The 21,836-nt window shown below is 61.0% G+C and overlaps 2 protein-coding genes across 3 annotated transcripts in view; both read right to left on the reverse strand.

Moving 5' to 3' along the window:
- Window positions 1-10,675, reverse strand: part of PDE4C (phosphodiesterase 4C) — a 98,234-nt gene extending 87,559 nt beyond the window's left edge. Inside the window, exons 1-2 of one of the 2 annotated variants that reach the window (XM_030540346.1) lie at window positions 10,431-10,675; window positions 6,393-6,469 (exon numbers count right to left, since the gene is read on the reverse strand). In XM_030540346.1, coding sequence (XP_030396206.1) covers window positions 6,393-6,469; window positions 10,431-10,473 — 120 coding nt within the window. In that variant the 5' untranslated portion in view covers window positions 10,474-10,675. The remainder of the gene's footprint in view (window positions 1-6,392; window positions 6,470-10,430) is intronic. The other variant, XM_030540347.1, reaches the window with a different exon arrangement.
- A 4,957-nt stretch (window positions 10,676-15,632) lies between these two features.
- LOC115638589 (endochitinase A-like) lies at window positions 15,633-21,321 on the reverse strand. The gene is made up of 4 exons (XM_030540353.1): window positions 21,203-21,321; window positions 17,624-18,010; window positions 16,429-16,589; window positions 15,633-15,871 (listed from the first exon to the last, which is right to left on the reverse strand). Exons 1-4 carry the CDS (start codon window positions 21,258-21,260, stop codon window positions 15,824-15,826), a joined length of 654 nt encoding a protein of 217 aa, XP_030396213.1. The 5' UTR covers window positions 21,261-21,321; the 3' UTR covers window positions 15,633-15,823.
- Window positions 21,322-21,836: the final 515 nt, after the last annotated feature.

Here is a 21,836-nt window from a genome sequence, read left to right on the forward strand (position 1 = left end):
TCCGGGGGGCTGGTGAGCTGGAGGGGCTCCAGGGAGACTGGCCTGTGCAGACCCCACGCCCAAGCAGCTCAAGCATTCCAAGTGCGCCAGGCAGTGCCGTCTATTGTGGTGGTGCCCAGGCCTCAAACAAGCAGCCGGGCCCGTTGGTCACACGTGGAGGTGTTTGCAGGCAGGGGCTCGGTGCACAGCAGCCCAACCCCCTTGCCCCACTGCAGAGGGAGAGGGGCCCATGTGGGTGGCAGGATCTGGTGAGTGCAAGCTGCCCTGATGAGGCCCCCGGCCCAGAAGTCACGGCTCCTGGCCTCCTGGGAGCGGCTGCAGCTGCTCAGCGCTAATGATGCCCTCGGCTGAATTCATGGCCTGGCACTGAACATCTGAATTACCTGACATGCCAGGGCCTGTCAGAGCCAAGGGACTGCCCAGCACCCGCTGCTGATTGATGGCGTCAGCACTGTCAGGGGGCCTCAGAACACTGAGCCCATCACTTAGCCACTCGGCAGGGCTCTCCTCAGCCGCGGCCAGCCAGCTCGCAGCTCCTAGGACTCTGCCTCGCCACAGGAGCTGGGCTGGAGACAGGCATGGTGGCTGGCGGCCTGACACAGGGCTCAGCGAGGGCAGCTGAGGCCAGGCTGCATCTCCCCAGTGTGGGGGCAGGCCCAGGAGCTTCAGTGACTATCTCACCTCAGACTGCCCTTCCCCTGCCAAGAAACCCCTCCAGCACTCAGAGGGTCAAAGCTTTCATCCTCCTATGCCAGGGGCTAAGTCTGGAGCGCTGGGCACGTGGCAGGGGGCTCTAGGGCTGTCCCAAGAACCCAGGGCCTGGTCTAGGGGCCAGCAGGGAGCCAGGACACCTGGGTTCTGTTCCTAGTTCTGTCACTAACCTTGCAGGTCCCTTCCTTTCTCTGTGCCATTCCCCGCCTCCAGCTGGTCAGCAGCCCTTCCAGCAAAGGGGGTGCAGTGCCAAGCACAGTGGGGCCCCTGTCTGGGCTGGGGCCTTTCGTTGCTACTGGGACATTAATTCGTAGGAGCTTTGGGGGTCTGAGCCCCGGTCAGAGCAGCAGAGAGCTGGGGGGCTGCAGGAGAGGTGCCGGCAGACATGGGTCACATCTGCTCCATTGTTCCGGTGAAGATGGATGACCGTAATTCATGAGAGAGGCCTGGGCCATAGTGGGGGCCTGGCCAGTGGGGCCTAGCGCTGCTGATTTTGCCCCGTTAATGAGTCATTGCTGCAGGGTGAGACGCTCTGTTCCAGCTGCCTCCTGTCCCGTCCTCAGCTCCGGAGAAGGGCCCTGCTGTTAACCCAGCCGTGAGATGCCTCCAGACCAGGACATTTCAGCCTCTTCCCTTTTTAGGCTAAAGAATGCGAACGACAAGGAAAGGCTCATATCCTGAGGGTGCTGCATGTGCAAAGGGCTGAACACACCTCCCCACGTTGGGGGGCACCAGGGGAACAAGGCAGGGGTCAGGGTACTGGTAGCCAGCGATGTAACTGGAGAGCAAGTAAAGGCCCTGCTAGGAAAGGGAGAGGCAGCTCCAGAGAGACGGTCAGCTGGAGGCAGAGACCCCCAGCCTGCTGTGCATAGATGGGGCAGACTTTGGCCCAAAGTCCAGGCCCTCCACTCCAGGCTCTGGGGGCAGCTCCTCAGCGCAGGGGAGTGACCGGGGCCGTCAGCAGAGGGCAATGGTAGGTGTGTACCTGACCCGCGCTTTGCACCACAGCTCTCAGCTAGGTCTATGCTGCAGGCTGTTTAAGTGGGCAGTGCCCAAACCTGCGTACCCCCCAGTACAGCTAGAAACAGCGGTGGAGACGGGGTGGCCCGGCTTAGGGGAGTAAGAACACAAACCCAAGTACTGATCCTACAGGACTCTCTGCTCGTCCAAGCTGTGCCCCCTTTCACTGAGCCGCGTAGCTACACGCTGCAGCTGACTTTTCACGGTGGCGTGTGATGACGCAGCCCCTGCCCGCCCCCACACTGGGGCCGCAGCCTGTGCACAGGGGCTGCTTTCCTGGACCCAGGCCAGCCAGCACAGGGAGGTCTCGCTTGGCAACGGCTCACTGGATCATGCCCCTCCCTTTCGCTCTGAGAAGATGTCCTTTCCCTGTGCCACGAGCTCTGCTGCACCAAGGCGGTTAATGGCCAGAGGGACATTCCCCGTTAGCAAGGAGGGCTCGGGTAAGGGTCAGGGCATCGTGCAGCCAGCTCCAATTCAGATGCAGAGCCGAGCTGAGCTATGGTGAGTAAGGAGCCCAGTCCAGGCACAGGGAGGAATAACGTTGGGCAGCACCCTGGCACCTTAGGAAAGAGCTTCTGGAGTAAGGCAGGGCCGGAGCGAGGCAGCAGACTGACGCCCAGGCCCTGGGCATAGTGGGGCACACAGCTGCTGTGCGGGTTGGGAGGGAGCCCCCCATGATGCAGTGGGAGGGTGTCTCAGTCCCGAAACAAGTGGGTTGGGCTCTCTCACTCCAGCCAAGAGGTTTATCCCATCACCCATCACCAGGGTATCTGGGCGCCTTCTATAGAAAATCAGTGGCAATAGCACTGTCTGGGGACTCCAGGGAGATCCTGGCCCGTCTACCTTTTCAGGGTAAAATCTTGGCTGAGGGCAGCGAGGGTTTGAAGATTTTTAGCTTTTAAATGGAATGTTTTGGGCCGAGCACGGTGCCAGCACGGTGCATCCCACACACTACCAAGCGTGATCCACTGGCATGCCTCAGAGAGCCTCTCCCCACTCCCCCAGCCTGCCCCCCATGCCAGGGCAAAGCAGGGCCTGGTGGTGAGAGCTGAGTCAGGGGTCACAAGGCACCAGCCTCGGAGGTGGCTAGCACAGTGGAAAACTCCTCTGGGGCCGAAAGTACAATTATCCCAGGAATGATAATAATTAACCACCCGTTGGGGTGTAATTAACTCCCGCTGAGTGCTCTAATCCCGGTTAGCTCGGGTAGTGATCATCTCAAGGGAGCTCCATAGCTGACTCCCTGTGCTGGGGATGCTGCTGCCTTTCCTCCAGCGAGGGCGAGGGGAGAACCCAGGTCCTAGCACCACTTCGGTGTGCGAGGGGCCCTGTGGGCGCTGCAGGACTGGGCTCATACCAAGGCAGTGGGAATTTCCTGCCCCTGCCGGGGCCCTACAGACTGCGAGTGGGCAGGGAGCTGGCTAGTGGCGCCCGCCTGCTGCACGTTGGCTCCTTGAGCCGTAACCAGGGAACCGCAGGATCCAAACAAGCAAAGTGGCTTTTAGTCCAGGTGCTCGAATGCCCCCCAGCCGAAAGGCACTGGAGCGGAGACGGAGGTGCAGCCAGAGCACGCTGGGGCTTGTTCGCTGCAGCACGAGGCTGAGGGTCAGCAGCTCTCGCATTAGGAGGCCTCTCAGGTTAATGAAGCAGCAGGAGCTGGTGCTAAATCTCTAATCAGGCAGACAAGTGTGTTCAGTTGGACCTGGTGGGGCCCCCAGCAGGCACTGAGCAAGCCAAGCTGAGTGCAGCGGCTGTGAGAGGAGGCTCCCCACCCTGGTCAGGCCAAACCGCAGCGCTGGGCTGGCCCCTGCCAGGCTCTACGTAGCACGGGCACCTTAACCACCAGCTTGCAGCGCGGTACCGCAGAGCAAGCCAGACACCACATGCCGGCCAGAGCCAGCCTGCAGGCCATGCTCACACGTCCGTAAGTCACTAGTGCATGGGGCCTGAGGGTAGAGGCCCATTAGTGCAGAGAGGAAGCTGTTACCCCAAGTACCATGGAGTGTGGGGGAGTCCGGTCCCTGCACCCCTCAACTTCCTGCGATTCACCGTGACTCTCAGCCAGCCAGTACAACAGAAGGTTTATTAGACAACAGGAACACAGTCCTAAGCAGGGCTTGTAGGTACAACCAGGACCCCTCATCCAGGTCCCTCCGGGGGCCAAGGATCTTAGACCCCAGACTTGGGGTTCCCTGCCTCTTCCAAGCCAGCCCAAAACTGAAACCAAAAACCCCTCCAGCAGGCTCTCTTCCTTGGTCCAATTTCTCCAGCAAAGGTGTCGACTCTCCCCACACCCCTCCTGGCTCAGGTTACAGGCTCAGGTACCATCCCTCACCTAAAGTCACCCCCTGCTCTCCCATCCCCCATGCAGACAGCCCCAGTAAAACTAAACAACATTCCCAGGTCAATCCACCCCGCTCCCTCCTGCGTCACACCAAGCCACAGCCACCACCACAGCACCAGGGTTCTCTCCACCCCTCATTTCCTGGGCCCCAGGATTTGCTCATCACATAGAATCACAGAAATTGTGGGCTGGGAGCCACTCAAGAGGTCACCAAGCCCAGCCCCCTGTACTGGGCCTGGATCAAGTAAACCCAGACCCACCCTGACAGGGGCTTGTCCAGCCTGGTCCTAAAACCCTCCGGAGACAGGGATTCCACCACCCCCCTGGGGAGCCTGTTCCAGGGCTCAGCTCCCAGCCTTAGAAAGCGTTTCCTCATTTCTAAGCTAAATCTTCCGGGCAGGACCGGCGCTAGGGGTTTGAGCGCCCTAGGCGGACAGCAATTTCGCCGCCCTGTGCGCTGGTCCCGTGGCTCCGGTGGAGCTGCCACAGTGATGCCTGCAGGCGGTCCACCGGAGCCGCGTGAGCAGCCGACCGTCTGCAGGCACGACTGCGGCAGCTCCACCGGAGCCGCCTGCCACCCCCTCCGGCAAAACGGCACCCACCATTTATTCTGGCGCCATAGGCGATTGCCTAGGCTGCCTAAATGGTAGCGCCGGCCCTGCTCCCTGGCTGCAGCCTGAGCCCCCACCTGCAGTGGACACGCAGATCAGTTGGCCACGTCCTGGTTAGATCAGCCCTTCACGGATTTGCAGACTGTCACGAGGTCCCACCTCTGCCTGCTCTTCTCCAGACTGAACACACCCAGGTTTTTTAACCTCAGGATTTCTAACCTGTGGTGAGCTTTGTCGCTCTCCTCCAGACTCTCTCCCATTTGTCCCCATCTTCGCTAACGTGCAGCACCCAGAACTGGACACAGGACTCGGCTGAGGCCTTGCCAGTGCCGAGTAAACCAGGACAAATTCCTCCAATGTCTTATATCCAGCATTCCTGCCAATACACCCCAGAATGAGATTAGCCTTTTCCGCAACTGCATCACATCACTGACTCATCCAATTTGTGCTCCTGTTCAGCAGCACTCCCACCTCGCCAGTTAGTAGCTGTGCATTTGATTTGTCCTTCCTAAGTGACGCTCTTTGCACTTGTCTTTATGGAGTTGCATCTTGTTGGATTCAGACCAATTCTCCAGTTCGTCCAAGTCTCCAAGTCTCTTGTCCTCCCAAGTGCTTGCAACCCCTCCCTGCCTGATGTTATCTGCAGCTCTTACCAGCTGACTCCCCGCTCCATTATCCACGTCACTAATGAAAGTAGCCAGGCTTGGCCTCTGTGGGACCCACGAGATGCACCTCCCAGCTAGACAGCGAACCACGGATAACCCCTGAAGTTCTGTCTTTTGGCCAGTCACGCACACACCTCAGTCATTTTATCTCGACCCACATGCCACGGTTTGCTTATGAGACTGGGATGGACGTGAAAGGAGGAGCTGTCATGAGCTTCCTCATCAAGTATCAGAGGGGGAGCCGTGTTAGTCTGGATCTGTGAAAGCAGCAAGGAATCCTGTGGCACCTTATAGACTAACAGACGTTTTGGAGCATGAGCTTTCGTGGGTTGTCTCTACATACATCCGACGAAGTGGGTATTCACCCGCGAAAGCTCATGCTCCAAAGCGTCTGTTAGTCTATAAGGTGCCACAGGATTCCTTGCTGCTTCCTCACCAATGCACCTGCCACTGTCTGTCCCGGCTGGGGCTGGCGCTCAGTGTGGGGACGAACGCTTCCTTGGTGGTGTCAGCAAAGGCCGTGAGATGGGGAACGTTTCCTTCCTTCCTTCCTGAGGCAGGGGCTGGGCGCAGCTGGGGACAGCTGCTCCGAGGAGGTTCCCAGCCGCCCTTGCTCTCTGCCCTGGCACATGCCGCAAAGCTCATCAATCCCTGGCTGCCTCTGTTGGGTGGGGGACACGAGCTGGAGCTGGTCTCAGCTGGGCCACAGGGACATGACAGCCAGAGGCCCCTCCCCCCAGCCCAGGGGGGTTCGACGCTGACACTCGCACCGCCCTCCCCCTGGGGTAGGGGTTATGGGCCCCACAACCCAGCCGGGTCTCCCCTTCCCAACACCAGCCCCCACTCCTTCTGTTAGCACCATCGACTCTTTTCCCCTCCCTGCACTGGGGCCCAGTCTGGCTGTTTCCTGCAGCATCTGGGCTATAGTTCCAAGCCACCCCTGGTGCCATCTGGGCTGCAGTGTGACCGTGATCCACTCCGCTTGGCCAGCTGGGTTCCCAGTGGGGTGCCTCACCCCTGCCACGTCCAGCCACTCACCTCCATGCTCAGGAAGGACAGGGCTGTCCGACTCCGGCGCATCCTGGCCTCTGCTCCGGCTGGCCCTGGGCCTTCCCCTGTAACCAAAGAAGGGGGTGTGGGTCAGGGCTTGTCATGCATTGGACAGGTCTCACCCTCAGCTCTAGCTCAGAGTCTGGCCCGCCCCTCACTGGATCTGGAGAGGCCGGCAGGGGACGGTTCTCCCCATTCACTCCCGGGAAATGGAAGCCAGACTTGCAGGCGCTGGAGCCCAGAGCAATGGGGCGGCTCTGATGGGTGCTGTGCGGGAGGGGGTAGACCACCCCTGCTGCAGGATACCTGCCCTGTCAGGCCCCAGCTGATAGCATGACTCCAGCCACTGGCCTCCTAATTTGAACCCTCCTCATCAATAAATCCCTCGCAGCCAGTGCCCTGGGGGAGGGGCAAAACACCACTAGCCAGGGCAGCTCCCGGCCTCTCAGCACAACTAAACTGTGTGACCACCCCGGTCAGGGCCAGCGCCATCCAGGCAGCAAACCATCACCCAAGGCTTGCCGGGCCTCTCTGGGAGCTGCTGAAAGGAGACGTCCTCAACGCGGCCAGAGTCACGGGTGCCCCAGTAACACCAACCCCAGGCCTTTGGCTTCAGACTGTGCCGGGGGTGGAGGGGAAGGTTTTGCTCAGGTCCGAACATCGGAGACCTGGAGCGGGAGGGGACGAAGCCCCGGTGAGCCCCACATGCCTGGGGTCAGGCAGAGCCAAGGTGGGGAGTGTCACGGAGCATGGGGGAGTCCGGTCCTGCACCCCTCTTCCTGGGACCCACAGTGACTCTCAGCCAGCCAGTAAAACAGAAGGTTTATTGGACAACAGGAACACCGGTTACAGCAGAGCTTGGAGGCAGAACCAGGACCCCTCAATCGAGTCCTGCTGGGGGTTCAGGAAGCTTAGTCCCCAGTCTGGGATTCCCTGACCCCAATCCCCAGCCCGAAACCGAAACTGAACTAACTCCCTCCAGCCGGCCCCTTCCTTTGTCCAGCTTCCCAGGCAAAGGCGCTAACCCCCTCCCTCCCACCTGGCTCAGGTTACAGGCTTAGATCCTGTCCCTCACCTAAAGACATCCCCGGCTCTCCCATCCCCCCCACAGACAGCCCCTACTCCATCACAGGGAGGTGTCACCTCCTGCTCTTTTAGGGGCATTTCTTGTATGTTAATTTGTGGGGGATCAAACAGCAAAGAGTGAACAGGTGGGGGCTGCATCTGGCGGGACGGCACCAGCTGATCCATGCCCCATAGGAGGCCGGGGCCTGGTCCCCAGCACCGCAGGGTCTGGACGCCCATCACAGCAGAATGGACAATGCAGAGGGACCCACGCTGCCCGGCGTGCATCCGCAGTGCAAGGGACAGTGCCAGTGAGAGGGAAACGGCCTCCTGCCACGCGCATTGGCTGCTGTTGGCCCCACGTAGCAGGACTCCTTGTTCCACAGCAGGACTCCCGGCTGTCCTGGGATCTCCTCGTGCCCAGGGAGGGGGCACCTGGGACAGTCTCTCCACCGTAATTACAAAGACACAGGGCAACAAAGACTCATTCGTGTAAGAGTGCCAATTGCAATCCAGGGCCCTGTGGCAGCTGGCATCACCCCCAGCCTGATCAGCCCCAGCCCCCAGCAGCATGGAGGAGAGTTGGAGGGGGGCATCTCCTGACCTCAGCAGCCTTGGGCCCCTTCACCAGTCAGACACTCCCCTGCAACACAGCCAAGGGAGGGGATAAAAATCTGGCTGAGCAGGAGTCTCTCTCACGGCCCCAGGGCTCTATAAATCTCCCCCCCCCCCCCACACCAGGGGCTGATTAAATTCCAGGCCTGGGAAAATGAGAAAACAGCTGCTAAGGGCCGTGATGCTGAGCAATCCTCAGGCAGCTCTGGGCCCCAGTGTGCCCCAGGAATGGGCTGCACTTGGCAGCAGGCCAGGCCATCCGGGGCAGAACTGAGCTGCTATTTCATTTCCTCTCAGGATAACCAGCCTTGAGCTGGGGGGAGAGGGAAAGGCACCAGCTCCCTTCTACTGCCCCTCCTCCTATGGGGTCTGGCAGGGGGAGGTTGTTCCGGCTCCAAGGGCGGAAGCAGGCAGCATTCCTCCCCCAGGAATGTGCACCTGGCTGAGCCCCACTTAAGCATTTGCAAACCAGTGGAACCCCCCCACCCCCAGCTCTGTGCATCTCAGAACCAGCTCCCTGCAGGTCTGGCCACAGGGCCTAGCAGCGTCTAGCCAGGCTGGGCCAGTAGTGCCCCAGTGGAGGAGGTGCTCAAGTGCAAATGCTACCAGACAGGGCTGGATCCCCCTCCCCTAGCGCAGCCCCAGTGCCTGGGGGACGGGCAGACTAAGTCCAGCTTCCTGCAGCATCTGAGAGGCAGCTATTCAAGGCAACCAGCTCCCTGGGCCCTGCGCTGCAGCACACACCCCAGCCCAGGGCGTGTCCCCAACCGGCCAGTTGGTCCAGAGAAGCACGAACAACCGGCTCCAGGGCGTCCCTCGCCCTGCCAGCCCTGCCCAGCAGGGAAGCCGACTGTGTGGTGCCAAACGGGGAGAGGGGATGGGTGCAGAGGGCTCTCCAGGGACAGCTTCCCTGCAGTCAGAGTCAGGCGGGCGGGACAGGACCGGAGGGGTATGAAGGTGCTCACAGCTCAGCCCAGACCCCTCAGGAGGACCCTTGCTGTAAACACCCCAACTACTTCAGACAATTGAACCCTGGCTGGGGAATATCAGAAATGTCCAGAGGCTGCAGCCTTTGCAGTGGGAGGGGCCCCACGCCCAACAGGCTGGGAGCTGCATGTGACTCCAATCTGCTGCTGCTAACAGGGTCTGGGGGGGAACGCATGGAATCCCCAGGCTCAGAGGAAGGCAGCAGGGCACAGGATGCCACCTCGACAAGCTCCCAGTGACTGGCCCTGCAAGTCCCTACAGGAGTTGCTGTCAGAGTGGGGCATATCTGCGACTGCTTGTCCAAGCATCGCTGCCTCTGAGCACCACGTTGTCTTTGGGGTGCAGCCTCAGGCTGCAGGACAGCCTGACGTGCCTTTAGGCCTGGGTGGGGGAGCTGGCCCGCAGCGGGGGGCCCTAGGGGAAGAGCTCATGCACCCCAACTGGTTCTCTTGGTCTAAACAAATGGGGTCTGGAGCCAGGAATGGTGCAGACTGCCCCCTCACAGGTCTGCTGATGCCCCTCAATCCCAATGGCAGCCTCCCGTTATTCCAGTCCATGGGGGTGACAGAGGCATCCTCTGTGCTGTGGGACCCTATCCCAGTGGGGTAGGCAGGGAAAGCCCCGCCAGCCTTCTTGCCTGCAGCCCTTCCATCCCGAGCCCATAGACCCGCCTGGCCCTGCAGCCCTAAGAGTGAAGGGAGCCAGCTAGACGGGCAGGCGAAGGAGGGATCTCTGCTTGCAACCTGGGAGCTCCAGCTGCTCTGCCCCAGAGCACAGACCTGCCGCTGCCCAGCTCTCCGGGGCGTTGGATCCCACCAGAGGGCTCGGCTCTGGGAATCACAGGGGGGCAGTTCTCTGGCCGTCAGCCTCGGTGATCAGAGTGGGACCATCTGGCCTTGGCAGGGGCGAGGTTTGACCTGCAGCCTCCTGACGGGCCCTTGCCCTGACTGATTGCGCGAACTGACAGCCTGGCGCTAATCTGGAAAACCCACCAGAGGGGCAGCCACCCTCCCGTCCACACACTCCGTGGGCTGCAGCCCAGCTGCAGGACGCATGCCAGCAACAGTGCGAGCCGAGGTCGCAGAGGAGCGAGGGAGCCCAGAAATTCCAGGCAAGTCAGAGCTGCAAACGATTGCCCTGGGCACTGCTCCACACGCCAGGCACTTAACATGCAAACCCATTGCCACCAAGTGCACCTCGAACCAGCCAGGGAGCCTTGCACAAGGCCTGGCTGCTAGCAGAATCCCAGAGATCCCTGCCCCCAAGACTCGACAACGCACCTCTGCCTGCTGTTGTTTGAGTTTTGAACAAAAGCCACATTCCCACCTGCCTACGCTTGCCCCACGCCCGCAGACTTACGCTGAGTGGCTGTCAGCAGAGCAGGGACACTGAATCCATCCATGGGCCACCGGAGCTAGCGGAGGGGAAGTATTTCGCAAACGGTGCCCGTCTGCATGTGAGCCAGTGGGCAATTGCACAGTCTGGAGCAAGCGATATGAACATGCAGCTTTCTCTACACTTCCTTAGTACGGCCCCTTAACTCTTCGCTGCCCAGAGGATAGTGCTTCCCACTCAGAGCAGAGACCCTGCAGACGGCCCAGGGCTGCGGTCACACAGAGCCTCACGTGCGCCAGTCCACCCTCCAGCAGCCAGAGAAAGGCATTTGCTTTCTGAGTGTTTACACGTCTGCTACCCCCTTTGATTTATTTACGGCCTGAGAGACCTGGCAAAGTTTTCTCTGCACAGGGAGGGGCTGGGTGCGCTACTGGTTATACTGCGAAAGCCGAGGGATTAGGGCACGGCAGGGGGTGAGCCAGTGAAACCCAACGCCCTGGCTCAGCCTTTGGCCCCTGGAGCTGCTTTTTATACCGAGACTTGCCAGGCCAGCTGTCCCCTTGTGCAGAGAGTGGTTCCCGGCAGCCATCATCTCTGTGAAAGGCCAGGCTGCTCCGCACTGCCGGAGACTCCACAGCCCCTCGCCCCAGAAGCACATCCTTTGCCTTTAAGCTGTCCCTGGATGGGGGCATCTCACCCCATGGAGCAGGCACCTAGCAGCTTCTCCTCCTGCTGCCGTTGGGCCCTGCTGCTGGACTGAAACCGGTTCACACTTGGCCTTACCCCTCAAGCTCACTAGGAGTGGGCGCTGCCATCCAGCGAGACCGGGGCAAGGGCCTGCTTGTGAGCACACGCTGCACAACAGTGCCTGTCCCTGTCCCAGCCAAGACACCAGGCAGCCAGCGCCATGCTGGTCCCCCACGGCCGTAGCTCCCAGTGTTTATTTTACCCCGGCCGGTTGGAAGGAACAAAGCCCATTCTCGCCAAGAAGTTCAGCTACAACACTGTTTCCTTGGGGATTTTCCAGTGGGAGGGAAGCTACATGGCCCCTTGGGAGGGACTGCCTCTCTATTGGCTGGGAGTCTGCAGCCCATAATGACTGAGACCTTCGGCCCTGCAGGCAGTCAACCTGCTAATGGTGAAATAAATACTTTGTGGAAACTAGACCAAAGCACAATCAATAAGCAGGTTGGTACATTCCCAGAGCCATCCCTCAGGGGCCTGGCGCCACAGGCAGCTGTGCCAGCTCGCTGGAGAGCTGCAGCGTTTGCGCTCAGCTGGTGCTCCCATCCCGCGTGCCCAGGGGCTAGAGCAGAATGAGCTGAGGTGGTGTCCCTGCAGGAGGAGGGAATGGCTGGTCCTGGCAGAGGCCTCGCCCAGGGAAAGAGCGTCCGCACAGGAGGAAATGTCCCCCGAAGCCTCATAAGGGCGACTCTTACACCAGTGAGAGGGCTTTGGTAGTGCCCGTGTGGCTGGAGCTAGCAATGCCTCGCACCCATATCACATCCAGTTCGCTGCAGCATGACTCTTTGTCACCTTCCCCAGAGCTGCTAGTTGGATAAATAACCAGCAGACACCTGGCCAGGAACACTTTGCAATTGCAGCTCATGTGTAATGACACCTGGATGCCCTGCGGGGAGCGTCTCTCTGCTCCAGGCACTCCCTGCTGGCCAGGATCCTGGGCGAGTCGGTTCTGGGAACCCTCTGCTCAGCAGCTGGAACATCACATGGGGGCTGGCTGAAGCTGACCAGCAGCGATGCTGTCTGGGGGCGTGAGGTGAAGCACGGCTGGTTTGTGTCACTCGGAAATACAGCAATGCAGCTGGGGCCAGGGCCGCAGAGTACCAGGCCACAGGGCTTTAACCCCCCAAGGGTACGGGAGCACCCAGCTATCACAGCACTGGGACATTGGCTCCATCCCTTTCCATAGCATCTCTCAATCCCTGAAGGGCTTTCCTACAGCCAGGGCCCACCTCCCCCCGCAGTGACATGCAGCCCCCTCTGGGCTAGGATTTGGCAGCTGTTTTACAGCCCAGGGCAGGAAGTGCATCTGGACATGGAGCAGAAACTGCACGGAGTGACAGCCCCCGCCCAGCCATCCACAAGCATAAAGTGCTCACTCGGCCTTGCTCCTGTTGGTCAGAGGGGCTGACGGCTACTTGGGAGCAGCCAGAGATAAAGGGCAGCCTTTTAGGTGCCCTGCGGCGTGACACACCTGCATTAGGGGCTGGGAACCAGCACCTCCAGCAGCACAGAACCCCCGAGCCCCCTCTGGGGGGGACACTTGTAATGGCTGAGAGGGGAGAGCGCTCCCTACTGGGCCCCAGTGCTGCTCCCTGGAGCCATTCTGCACAGCAGCACAGTGGAGCTGGTGCCGCAGTGAGATGCCAGGAGCCAGCCCCACCCCGACAGCCAGAGGGACGAAAATCCCCCGAGGAGAGATTCCTGCAGGACCAGGCCCCCGGCGCTAACACTGCCCTGAGTCCTGCCCAGCAGCTGCCAGGGGCCGTAGAGCCGAGGCGTTGGGAACAGGAGAGGTTTTTGCGGTTGCTAACCAGCAGTGAGCAGAGGGATTGTGACCATCCTCAGACACAAACCCGGTGCCCCTCTGGGCAGCACCCTGCCCACGGCAGGGCAAGGGGTGGGCGTGGAAGCAGCTGGGCTTGATGTCAAACAGAGATAAGGCGACAGAGCCCTGCCTGACCTTGGTCCAGGAAATTGCCTCTGCTCTGTCCTCCCCCCACGCAGCAGCCGCTTGGACAGATGAAAGCCAAGTTCCAGCACAAACTGTTTTCTTGGGGGAAATTTAATTTTCTCCTTGTTTGATTTACTGCCCAAATCCAGCTGTGAGCGGCCAGGCATGTTCCTGCCCTGGTCACTGCATTTCATTAAAACAGCCCCCTGCCCCCAGGCTCGGCTGGGGCTACAGCCCCACTCCTCCCCATTCCATGACTCCCCCAGCCATGCTGCCGGGAGGGTCACACGTCTGAGGACACAGCCACAGCTGCAGTGCGCCAGTGCTGGGCATTGTGAGGAGCCAGCCACACCGCACGCCCCCAGAGCCTCCTGTACCCGCTGATGGGGGCTCGGGGAGCTGGCACGAAGATGGAGCCCCAGCCAACTGACGCGTTACACAAGGAAACAGGTCTGGGAGAGCTGGAGGCTTCGTTCCCAGCACTGATGCCTAGTTCTCACTCTCTGCTGTTCACGAGGCCCATGGCTGCCCGGCCAGCCAAACTGGGCACTGGTCTGGAGGGAAACGCAGAGCCGGGAGTCTCTGCGGGGGAGCCTGGTGCAAACATCTCCTGTGCGGCTGCACTCACAGCACAACACAAAGGCCTCGGCACCCTCTGGCCAGCATGGCCTGCATGAAGAGGGCAGCTGCCCCTCCTTTCTCCCCCTCAAGCTGTCTCCAGTCCCAGCTACCACATTGCTGGGCCCCGCAGCTCTGGGGCCATCGCTCAGCCTGTGCGTCCTGTCCAACCCGTGGAACCGCCTGGAAAGATGCCAACAGGTGCCCGCTCTGCCCAAGGCCGGGAGCTCAGATCAGGGGCTAGAGATCAGTACTATGCCCAGACACTGGGCTTGGAAAGTCCCCCCCAGCCTCTGTGCCAGGGAACCCCCCTCTGGGGGAGGGGCAGTTCCCAGGGCTCCCCCTCCTGAGGTGTCTGCAGGTGATTTGCAATTATCCTGGGCCATGAGAAGAGTGCGAGGGGGGATCCTGGGAACCCCAGGCAGTCACCAGCACAGCGCGGAGCCGGCCCAGGGAGGAGGGGCTGGCGGGGGGCTTGCTGTAGCTGTGTGCCAGGAGCACTGAGGCTCAGGACCCCGTAAAGCAGCCGGTGCCCAGGGTGGCTCAGGCCCATTGCCCCCCCAGGACACGGTGTGCTCGGCTGAGGTGGATGCCAGGCGGTTTGGTTCTGCCGACAGCCTCGCATTCCCTGCAGGGTCAGAAAGCCGTGCAGTGGATTCTTTGGGGCCTGGGCTGAGTGATGGGCATCAGCAAACAAGCAATTACCCAGGGCAGGGGCAGGTCCTTGCCCCTCAGCAGGGCACAGCGCAGTCCCAGCCACCCTGTAACTGACAGCGGCAAATCCCCCTAGCAATAGCCCCACAGCACTCGGGCAACACAACAGTGAGGGGCGGGGACTGGAACAAGGTCCCTCGGCAAGCCAGAGCTGGGACTAGAACCCTCGAGGCCCAGGCTCTGGCCACGGGTGCAGGCCTGGCTTCCTGGCAAAGGAGCATTGGCCAGGGAACAAGAGGTTGCTGAGCCGCAGAGATGGCAGGTGCCCAGCTCAGGTGTCCGATGGAGCCAGAGCTGCACAGATCCAGCCGCAACCTGGTCGCAGGGGAGGGAGCCGGCATCTAGCCCCCTCCTCTCTGTCTTTCTCCCTTGCCTGCTCTGTACTGGTCCCATCCCCGCCCCGCCAGCCCAGGGGAGCAGGGCCATCCCCCCAGGCAGGGGCAACAGGGAAACTGCCTCCTTACCAGCCTGTGCTGACTCTCCGCGGATCCCCCCAGGCGCCTGCTGTGGCCCCTCCAACGGAGCAGAGCTGTTAAGCTGAGCCGAGCCGAGCCAAGGCTGCTTGCTCGCATGCCCCCCTCCCTTGTGCCAGGCAGGGCACTGGGGGTCAGAGGCAGGGCCTGGCCTGCCAGATCAGCCCTGGGCATGATGAGGTGATGGGAAGGGCGCAGCCTCCAGCAGCCAGACCCAGGGCTGCAGCCACAGATTTAAAGGGGCAGTTTCCCCCAGAAGAGCAGGAGGGGGAACACCCTGGGGAGCAGGCACCAGAGGAGCTGGAAGCCAGGGCAGGCGCATGGGGGGCAGGGCCCACTCCGAAGGCCGGAGCCCAGCTGGCTGTGATGCAGGCATGTCTCTCGGCCCAGGGCTGACACTGTCAGGGGGGGGGCGCTAGTGCTGGGTGGGGACACGGCTCTCAATGGAGACGAGCAGCCAGGGCCCAGGCACAGGCAGCTGCAGCACATGGGAAGACAGGACAGGCACCCTGGGGTGGATCCTGTGTGGGGCGACAGAGGGGCCAGGCTCCCTCTCCCTCCCTGGGTCTCTGTCAGGCAGACGGTGCCCTCCACGCCCCCCAACGACAGCACAGAGCTGATAGTGCAGGGGGAGATGGGTTCACTCACTCACCCGCCCCTGCCCCCACTGCAGCTGTGGGGAGAGCTGCAGGGGCCACAGGCAGCAGGAGTGGAGACCAGCAAAACTGAGCAGAACCAGCAGCCTCTTTATTCACGCCGAGTCCCTGAGCAGTAGGGGAACTTTGGCCAGGCTGGGCTGGGCCGCGAGGAGCTGGAGCCACCCTGCTGCTGCAGCCTGGCCAGGACAGAGGTGCAGATCCTCCCACACCCTTCCCCACACGAGGCTGGGCTCAGCTCCCACCGGGGGGAGACGCCGGTTACTTTGGAGGGTAGCGAGCAAAGGGCGAGTCTTCAGTCATCTTCCCCTGCGAAGGAGAGAGAGGAGGGTGAGCCCCCAGGATCACTCAGTCAGGAAAAGCCCCCCAGCTGGAGGGCAGTGAGGTGAACGGCTACCCCAGAGCACGGCAGTGGTGGGGCTGGGCCAAGAGCCCCCCGCTCCTCCCCCGGGGCACTACAGCCTCAGGCTATTACCGCTGGCCCCGTGCGCACACAGCAGCACCCACACTTGGTGGCCGTGTAGCCATGCAGAGCAGGAGGCTGCCGCCCATCGCCGTGGAACAACCACTGTTCCAGTGGGTGCCAGCAGGAGGCAGAGCCAGCCCTGGACACGGTGCAAAGTCCTGGGCTGCTGCAGGCCCAGCCAGCCATGGAGGCACAGCGATGCTACAGCAGCTCTCGCTTGGCCCGGGCCCGGAGGCAGGCACCTCAGTGGAGGAGGGGGCAGCTCTTTCTGCCTCTGTCCCTCTGGGGGACGCTGCAATAGCAGGGCAGAGCTGCTAGGACCTGCTACAGGGCGGGACAGACGCATGGCCAGTGGGGCAGGGCCCAGGGCAGAGGCCAGGTCCTCTGTGGAGCTACGCACCATTGGCACCTCATCCAGCTTCTCGAATGCCGGCTCCCTTCTGCGGCAGAGCTTCACCACCACCACCCCAGCAGCAATGAGCAGGATGGCCACGAAGATGCAGATCACAGCCACCAGGCCCGGGCTCAGGGAGAGCGTGGGCTGCTTCAGAGAGGACACCGCTGGAGGGGACGGAGAACTCGGCTTAGACACCTCCCCAGCCCTGCAGCCACGCGGCCGAGAACCCTGCTCAGCGGCTCCCGCTCCCCCCAACTGACACTACACGTGTCCATGGCTGCAGGACTGGGCTCCAGCTGGGGGTCAGGAGTTGCATTGTGGGGTGGGGAGAGGCTGGAGACCAGCTCTGCTCTGCTGGCTCCTGCGAGTCTCAGGCAAGTCCCCCAGAGCCCCGGGATTGCAGATCTGCAGCTTTCCATTTTTTACTTTTTAAATGAGAGTTTCTCTTGCTTCTGGGACTGAGGAGTTGGGAAAAGGGATCCCCTGGCCCAGAAATGCCAGGCAGAGACCCCCAAGCTCTTACAGCTGGAGACTGTTCTAATCTCTCTGTGCAATTTTTGGTGGGGCCAGTCGTGCTGCTCTATCGATATAACTGCAACCACCTAGCAGGTGCTCTGGGGGGCAGGGCACAGAAAAGCCAGAAGGGCACTGCCCATGTGATCAGGCATCTCACCCGCCCAGGTACCCACCCACTTAGGGGAACACCTGTCCCCTCCACCTTGCAGCATGGGACAGCTGCGCCATCTGGCGGTGAGAGTTAGACAGTGACTTCTGCTGAAGTGTTCAGTCCGTAATGCACCCTGCACACAAACCCACCCGCACTCACCCCCCCCCGCATTTGGCAGCTGTGTCCCGTGACCAGGGCGTGGTGCAGCGCGGCCCTGGGAGCTCCGTATCGTGCAGTGTGGTTGCATGGCCCGAGGACAGTGACCATGGCTTGCTAGAGGCGCTGACTGGCTCGAGGGCTCAGGGATGGCATACAGAGGGCGGAAGTGACTGACCACTGCCATCCTTTGGTGGCCTCTGTCCAAAGCCCAGGGTGAGCACCAGCCTCCCCTTGTGGCAGTTTCTGGGGAGATGCCAAGGACTCGGGGTTCCCCGGTGGAAGGGGAGGCAAGCTTGCCATGCTGTCACTGGGCTGCACCTGGCGCCTCTCACCCCCCACGCAAACCCCACGTCCCTGCACCCTGGTTCTTACCTGAGCCACTGGCTGTTGTGCCGCTGTTGGGCCCCGGCTGTTCAGTCGAGTGCGTCTCACTGGAGCTGGCAGCAGGAGTAGCTGAGGTGTTGGTGTGACTGGGGCTGGCCGAGGACAGGGGAGGGCTGGAAGCAGATTCTGGGGTTCTGGACGAGGCTGGAGCTGCTGCTGTGGTTCTGTTCTGCGTGGATGCAGTGGTGCTGTCAGTCAGGGCAGCGGAAAGGGAGGTGTCTCTGGAGGTAGCCACGGGGCTCTGTGGTGGTGTAGCCGTGGTGGATGGGTGCTGGGTGGCACTCAGGGGGCTCTGCGGTGGTGTAGCCGTGGCGGATGGGTGCTGGCTGGACGCGGTTTGCTGGGTGACAGTTGTCGTGGCAGTAGCGTTCCTAACTGAGGAAGGGGAATCAGTTACCAGGTTTGCTCTCAGAAGAGGAATACTTGTGGCAGGATGCCATGCTCTGTGACACTGCAGTGCTGTGGGGGCATTCCCAGCTCACCCTGCTCAACCCAGGATGAACCCAGCAGTAGGAGGGGAGGCCCGGTGGGAACAGTAAGCTGAGGGCCCCCACATCAGATCACGTTCATGCTCACATCAGCCTGGGACCTCCACCTACCCACTACATGCATTTGATGAAGTGCACGAAAGCTCATGCTCAAATACATTTGTTAGTCTCTAAGGTGCCACAGGTTCTCCTGTTCTTTTTGAGGATACAAACTGACACGGCTGCTACTCTGCAACCTCTCAACCCTGAAACTGGTTTCTAGAACACAGGGGCCTCAGGGTTGAGAGGCCTGAGCATGGGACTGGGAGCCAGGAACTCCCAGATTCTAACCACTGACTCCCTGGGGGGCCTGGAGCATGTCACCTCCTTTGGTGCCCATCTTTCCCCATCCCTCTCCAGAACAGCAGCGAGTATGGTGCAAACAGCTACAGGTCCTTCCAGCCCTGCTGAAGCTGGCAGGTGTGTAACATACTCCCATTTCCCCAGCAGGTACAAACTGGGTGGGAGACAGATATCTTCTGTTGCATGCACAGCTGGGAACAAGTATCTGATCCTCCACCCGGGCTGTGCCCCACCCTCCTGGCTGATACAAAGTCAATATGGACCCACCTGCTTTATCCGCACCATGGCATTTGCTATTCCCAAGCTGCTGCCCTGTGGCAGTGTGAGCAGCCGGTCCCCACCCTGCAGCAGAGCGGCCAGAGTCCTCAGACGTTCCAGCTCAAGGGCACCCCCATTTAAATGACCAGGATTCTGGGCCCGTAGGACCCCCAGGAAGGGTGACCACGTGTATTTGGACTCCTGGAGTCTGTGACCCGCAGGGCTGCCAATCCAGGGTGCATGTCCCTGGCACTGCCTTCACACCCCCAGCTCCTGAAGAGTGTCACCATTTCACAGGAGATGCGTGGGTGCCCTCAGCTACCCACCATGGCCTCCTGTAATCTCTTCTGCACCAGGCTCTGGCCTCATCAGATGCATCTCTGCACTCAGTTAAGATCATAAGAACGGCCACACTGGGTCAGATCAAGCCCAGCAAGCCCAGTGTCCCGTCTCTGACAGTAGCTGGCGCCAGGTGCTTTGGAGGGAATGAACAGAACAGGGTGATTATCAGGTGATCCAGCCCCTGTCATCCAGTCCCAGCCTCTGGCAGTCAGAGGTTCAGGGACACTCAAAGCATGGGGTTGGGTTCCTGCCCATCCTGGCTAACAGCCACTGATGGATCCATCCTCCAGGAACTGCCCTAGTTTGTCTTTGAACCCAGTTATAGTTTTGGCCTTCATAATATCCCCTGGCAGTGAGTTCCACAGGTTGATTGTGCGCTGTGAGAAGTTAACTTAGTCTTGTCCTTCCCCTCAGATTCTGTTCACTAGGAAGCCACCCTGAGGCAAACAAGTGGCCATCCCCTGCGATTTGACAGCTTTCAGAGTAAACTGGCCCTTAGGAGTTTAGGGTACAGCAGTTTCCTTCACACCAGCTCCTAGCACAGGCATCAAGGCAACAACCTGCCCTTCCACCACCTTACAGGGCACTGGCTCTAGGTAGGATCTAAGGCAAGTGCTAATTTTCTGTACGAAATGACTCATTCCTGGAGCGGTGCCCTTGAGTTTCAGCCCTCACTTGTTTTAGCCTGGAGGGTTTTCAGTTCCTAACTACCCCATTTGTCTGCAAGGCTATCAAGGCTCCGCCAGCCCTTCCAGACACAAGGAATTATTAGTCCATTTTTAAATGCCATCACTGTAACCCATGACTGTGCCAGAAGCCCTAACCCCCATTAGACGGCTGCCACATCAATCATGGGAGGCAAGGCGGAGCCAGAGAAAGTCTGGGTACATTCGTGTTACAAGTTTAAATCCAACCAGGGAAGGCAGCTAAGTGTCCGGCGGTTCTGCTGCCGGGAAATCTGGAGGTCTCCGCTGAGCAGCCTGGGAAGCGCCTTAGCCCCATCTCAGAGCAGGAGCAAGGCCCAGAGATTAGGTGCCTCCCCCACGCTCACCTGGGAAGGTTGTGTCAGACCCACAGAACTGTGTACTGTGCGGCTGCCTTATGGCCACGGGCTCCATGGCATTGGGGCTCTGCTGTCCCTTCAGCCTGGCTTTACTGAGCAGGCAGAGGCTGGACCCAAGAGCCCCACCCGGAAAGGGGCACAAGGAAACAGCCAACAACCTGGCAAGAGGCAGTGGCCCAAGGAAGCCCAGTGCATGCAGCAGATTTGCTCCGTCGTGGGAGTGTTACATTCCAGTGTGTCACAGATGGCAGGACCCCACAGCCCAGGCTCTGCAGAGGCCTTGTGGGAAGAGCGTGTCCCATCCCCACTCTGCAGCAGCTGCCCAGTGCAACGAGGGGGCAGTTCTCTGCCTCCTGACCCCTCACAGCTGTGTCAGCCCAGGCAGAATTTGCTGATAAAGGGGCCAGGCCAAGCACACTGAGCCTTTGTAACCAGCCAAGCAGGTTTGTCAGCATCTGAGCAGAGTGAGCTGCAGGGCAGCAGTTGCACTTGCCAGTGTCCTGTAACAAAGCAGCAGTGCTGCTGGCTGGAAGGGTCACTGGTTTAGTGCTGCGGATGGGGGGCGCTGCGGGGGGGGACACACTCACCCCCATCTCACAACACTGGGGTGACAAACTCTACAGGGACTTACTGAACATCCCCCTCCCCCATTTCGTTTCAGGAACACACAAACCCTGCAGCACCAGGCACTCTCACAAACTAGGGGGGGAATTGGTGCTGGAGCTGGGGGGCTGCCGTGCCCCCTGGCTTTAAGGGGTTCCCACCATATCCAGGGTTTACAGGAGGGGAGGGGCGGGAAGTCTGCCTGGCCCCAGGGCAGAGTCTGGGAACCTTCCCCGACTGCCCCTCCCACTTCAGAGAGAGGCGGGGGGGGCTGCCCCGCATTAACTCATCAGAGACCCCCCCGACTGCCCCTCCCCCTTCAGAGAGAGGCGGAGGGGCTGCCCCGTATTAACTCATCAGGGACACTCCCCCCCGAGGAGCAGGTGACGTGCAGCGGGGGGGGCTGCCCCGGGGCCCCCCCGCTGGCAGGACCTGCCCCCCTGCTCCGCGGCCCCCGGGGCTGCCCCTTACCTGCGAGCGCCAGGCACAAGCCGCAGCCGATCAGCAGCCAGCGCGTCCCCCGGGCCATGCTGGCGGCTCCGCTCCCGGACACCTGCCTGGATCCTGCCACGCAGGAGGCGCCGCCCCGGGCTCCAGCCCCGCAGCACCTGGACTGAGGCCGCCGCGCCGCGCCGCGCCGCGCCCCCTGCTGGGGCAGCCCGGGTCCCTCCCGCCCCAGCCGGCGAGAGCCAGACACCAGCCGGGCGGGGCCCAGCGCCCGGGGGCTGGAGAGTCAGGACTGCTGGGTCCTTGGCCCAGCCCTGGGAGGAGAGTGGGGCCTAGTGGTTAGAGCCACTCCAGGGGGCCACTGGTCCTCTCTGCTGAGCGCAGGCCAGAGCCATCCCGAAGTCAGTCCCAGAGCAGAGCTTTGGGGAAAGCATCCAGTCCTGCTTTAAACATTGCCAGGGGAAGGGCCCCCCTGCGTAAACTGTTCCAGTGGTTTGTTACCCACCCTGTTAAACATGCACTCCTTATTTTCTGCCGGGCCTCCTGCTTTCTGTTCCCAGCTCTGCTACTCATTTATTGTCCAAGCCTGGGCAAGTCACTGCCCGACTCTGTGCCTCGGTTTCCCCATCATTAGTATGCACAGGCAGCTGAAAGAATC

This window comes from Gopherus evgoodei, chromosome 22 (assembly GCF_007399415.2).
Source record: "Gopherus evgoodei ecotype Sinaloan lineage chromosome 22, rGopEvg1_v1.p, whole genome shotgun sequence".
Taxonomy (NCBI): Eukaryota; Metazoa; Chordata; order Testudines; family Testudinidae; genus Gopherus; species Gopherus evgoodei.

Excerpts from the sequence above, each read along its gene's own strand:
- LOC115638589 (XM_030540353.1), bottom strand. The coding sequence starts at position 21,260 with ATGGCCCGGGGGACGCGCTGGCTGCTGATCGGCTGCGGCTTGTGCCTG. Across the intron at positions 16,590-17,623 it reads CACAACAGCCAGTGGCTCAG|CGGTGTCCTCTCTGAAGCAG; the intron begins GTAAGAACCAGG and ends CGTCCCCTCCAG. Across the intron at positions 15,872-16,428 it reads AGCTGGATGAGGTGCCAATG|GGGAAGATGACTGAAGACTC; the intron begins GTGCGTAGCTCC and ends TCTCCTTCGCAG.